The sequence below is a fragment of the Bos taurus genome, unplaced genomic scaffold, assembly GCF_002263795.3.
Source record: "Bos taurus isolate L1 Dominette 01449 registration number 42190680 breed Hereford unplaced genomic scaffold, ARS-UCD2.0 Leftover_ScbfJmS_1101, whole genome shotgun sequence".
Taxonomy (NCBI): Eukaryota; Metazoa; Chordata; class Mammalia; order Artiodactyla; family Bovidae; genus Bos; species Bos taurus.
The window spans coordinates 1-3,237 of record NW_020190213.1 but is presented as its reverse complement, the minus strand read 5'-3'; the positions used below and the strand labels follow the sequence as shown (position 1 = coordinate 3,237).

The following is a 3,237-nucleotide window of genomic DNA, read 5'->3' as shown; positions in this document are numbered from 1 at the left end:
TCAGGGTGAGAGTGAGGGGCAGCTAGCGTGGTGAGTCCTCCTCAGCCGGGTGGATTCTGGGGACGCCCTTGAGTTCATGGGTGCCCTTTCAGTAGCCTCACTGGAGGCTTGTTTGGGGCTTAAAGGGGTGCAGAAGCCCACTTAGAAGACGTGCTCATTCCCAGGGGTGGTGGTTTCTGAAGGAGTTTATACTATTTGGTGAACCAGTATCCTTGCAGGGTTATATTTGATGGTGGGCCTGAGCTGTGGGCACGGCTTTCCTTCTCCCACACACACACTCACCTGACATCTTTTTGGCAGCCCCTCCCCCCTCTCTGTACCCTTGACGGTGGGCCTGAGCCCAGCCCCCCTGTTACGACAGAGCCTCTTGTGACTGAGTGGGTTCCGGTTCTGGGCTCCTGGGAGACATGCTGGAGGCAGAGCCTTCGTGCCATTTCTTCTAGAGACAGCAGTGCTGATGGTCATAGTGTGAAAGCGGTGTGTGTGAGAGTGGTGTGTGAGAGCGTTGTGTGCGAGAGTGGTGTGTGAGAGTGGTGTCTGAGAGCGGTGTGTGTGAGAGCGGTGGTCATAGTGTGAATAGCAGTGGTTGTAGTGTGAGATCGGTGGTTATAGCTCAGGAGCGGAGGTATCCTACCGTGAAACAGCAGTTGCCCCCGAGTGGGGGGCTGCCCCCATCCGCGAGGATGGGTTGCAGAAGGGCCCGCCTGTGGGCGCTTTTTCAGTGCTGCAACCCCAAGGCAAAGGCCAAGACAAGGAAGAACTTGGCCTCGGCCCAAGTTCTGGAAGCGGAGTGGACTGACGTGAGAGCAGCCGGGGGCTGGGCCCGTCGGATTGGCCCTTACCCGGTGAAGCACTGGGGCTGTGTTTCATTTTGTTAGCATGGCTGTGGGCCCTGCCGGGGGTCCCTGCCAGCCAGGGCGTTTTGCCCTTCTGGGCAGGATCGACCCCAGCAGGTTGACCTTGTCAGTGGTTGTGCAGATGCTGCGTGGAGGATGGCCGGGGGCCCCACCAGAAGGGAAACGCTGGCTGGAGGAGTCACTGGGGCACGTGGATTGAGCTATAGAGTCAGTCCTTGAAGCAGAAAGGCTAAGCCCCTTAACGTCTCCCTTCTTCCAAAGAAGGGATACACTGGCTGGAGGAGTCTCTGGGGCATGTAGATTGAGCTATAGAGTCAGTCCTTGAAGCAGAAATGCTAAGCCCCTTATGTCTCCCATCTTACAAAGCACAGAACAGTGTGTCCAGTATTTTAATGACGGCTACCTACTGCTTACATGTATAACATACACCCTCATAGCTTCACATGTCTACTACATGCCTCTTACAAGTGTTGGGCAGTGTTCTAGGTGCTAATACTCAGTGTGTAGTAGGGGATATGCAGCCCAGGATTTTTTTATGTGTGCGAGAAAAATAGAAGATGAAAGATGCCGTGTGGTTCAGTTTGAGCAAGTTCACCACGTGGTCGGCACCGCGTGCACGAAAATTGTGATAAAATACATAAAACATGAATTTAACCTTTTAACCAGTTTATTGAATGACTGGGTGACTTCAGTGGAGTCAGCCTAACAGATGGCTGTGGGGTGCCATCAGCCTTTTTCCCAGAGGAACACTCCAAAGCCTGGTGGCCTTGTAGATCTTCCCTTTCTTCTGCCCTCTCCCCAGTGGTTCTAGGTCACTGGTCTGTGTGTCGTTTAAGAACCTCTTTGTCCAGTTTGTTGTTAGGTTTATGTTTAGGAAAGTTTCTCAGACTTCCCTGGGTCTTGAGAAGGCAGGCTTGGATTCCGGGTTCTCCCCTGCCGCATGCCTGCCAGGTCAAGGTGGAGGCTAAAGGCCGGTCTGAGTTGTGGTGGTCTGTGTGGTCTTGGGGTCAGCGGACCCCTCTTCTCCGGAGGGGCAGGGAGACCCTCTGTGTGGAGCCTGGAGAGACTTGACAGGGTCAGTCTTCAGTCTCGCTCTCTTTTTAATTTGTGTTTGCATTTAGTTACTTACTCATTTAACTGTTTTCTAGGAGTTGGCATCCCCTACGGAAGAACTCAGTGCATGCCGAGAGCAGCTTCTAGCAAGAGAAAAAGAGATAGCCGAAATGAGAGCCGAAAGGAACAACACCAGGGTCAGTAGGGGATTCTCACGTGTTGACAGTTGCCCCACGGGGGTCACCACTGGGTTCCGTGTTGCTGTCTTTAAACTCTGTCTGGTTTTCAAGTCATTTTTCACATCTTCCCACTGAGCAGACCGGGGTGGATCCGATCAGGGTTCTCATACTTTGCTTCAAATTTATGATGAGAGCTAATATAATTTTAGTACATTTGAGGGGGGAGTTCTCTTAACTTACATTTTTGTCCATGCTACAGTGTGTGTGAGGTCTTAGTTCCCCGAACAGGGATTAAAACTCAGGACCCCTGCACAAGTGTGGAGTCTTAACTACTAGGCCACTGGGGAAGTCCACTCTAACTTTAGACTGAACTGGCAGGATTCTGACTTGCCTTAGCATGGTTTTGGTGTTAGCATGAGGTTGAGAAGAGTTATCGGCCCTGAATTCAAGTATGAGGTTGAAGGGGCTCCTTTGGCCCTGCCCTGCAGCTGCTGCTGGAACACCTGGAATGCCTGGTTTCCCAATATGTGCCATCGCTCCGGATGACGATGGGCAAGCAGCAGGCGCGGTCCCCAGCCGGCATGAAGAGCGAGGTGGAGGTGCTCAAGGCACTGAAATCACTGTTTGAGCACCACAAGGCCCTGGACGAGAAGGTACCAGCCACCCGGCCGTCCTGGATTTGTACACTTGCTGCCTTGTTAGGTGGATGATGCATGTATTTATGTAACTAGTTGACTTTTGAGCTTCTTGAATTCTTGTAAATACATTTTTTCTGTAAGAAGTCAGAATTTTATATGGTTAAAAAGTGTTGCCTGTGTACATGCTCAGTCATGTCCAAGTCTTTGCGACCCTGTGGACTGTAGCCCACCACACTCCTCTCTCCTGGGACTTCCCAGGCAAGAATACTGGAGTGGATGGCCATCTTCTACTCCAGGGGATCTTCCCGACCCAAGGATCGAACCTGCCCTCTTGCATTGGCAGGTGGATTCTTTACCACTGATCCACCTGGGAAGCCCCAGGTAAAAAGTATTAGTTGGCATAAATGTCTCAAGATTTATTATATTCTGTATATCATTTGCAATTAAAAACTAGGTAATAGAATTATTTTAGGAACATTTTTTTTCCTAACTTAAATTTAAAGCTGTTAA

General features: G+C 50.9%; 1 protein-coding gene across 2 annotated transcripts; it reads left to right on the top strand.

The window, feature by feature from the left end:
* The first annotated feature begins 285 nt into the window (after positions 1 to 285).
* Positions 286 to 2,936, top strand: LOC112445399 (liprin-alpha-1-like). Of its 2 annotated transcripts, none has more exons than XM_059884369.1 (3): positions 286 to 800; positions 2,006 to 2,107; positions 2,578 to 2,936. In XM_059884369.1, exons 1-3 carry the CDS (start codon positions 684 to 686, stop codon positions 2,797 to 2,799), a joined length of 441 nt encoding a protein of 146 aa, XP_059740352.1. In that variant the 5' UTR covers positions 286 to 683; the 3' UTR covers positions 2,800 to 2,936. The 2 variants fall into 2 exon arrangements, with proteins under 2 accessions (XP_059740352.1, XP_024844674.1); XM_024988906.2 differs by having other exon boundaries at positions 286 to 845; positions 2,578 to 2,935.
* Positions 2,937 to 3,237: the final 301 nt, after the last annotated feature.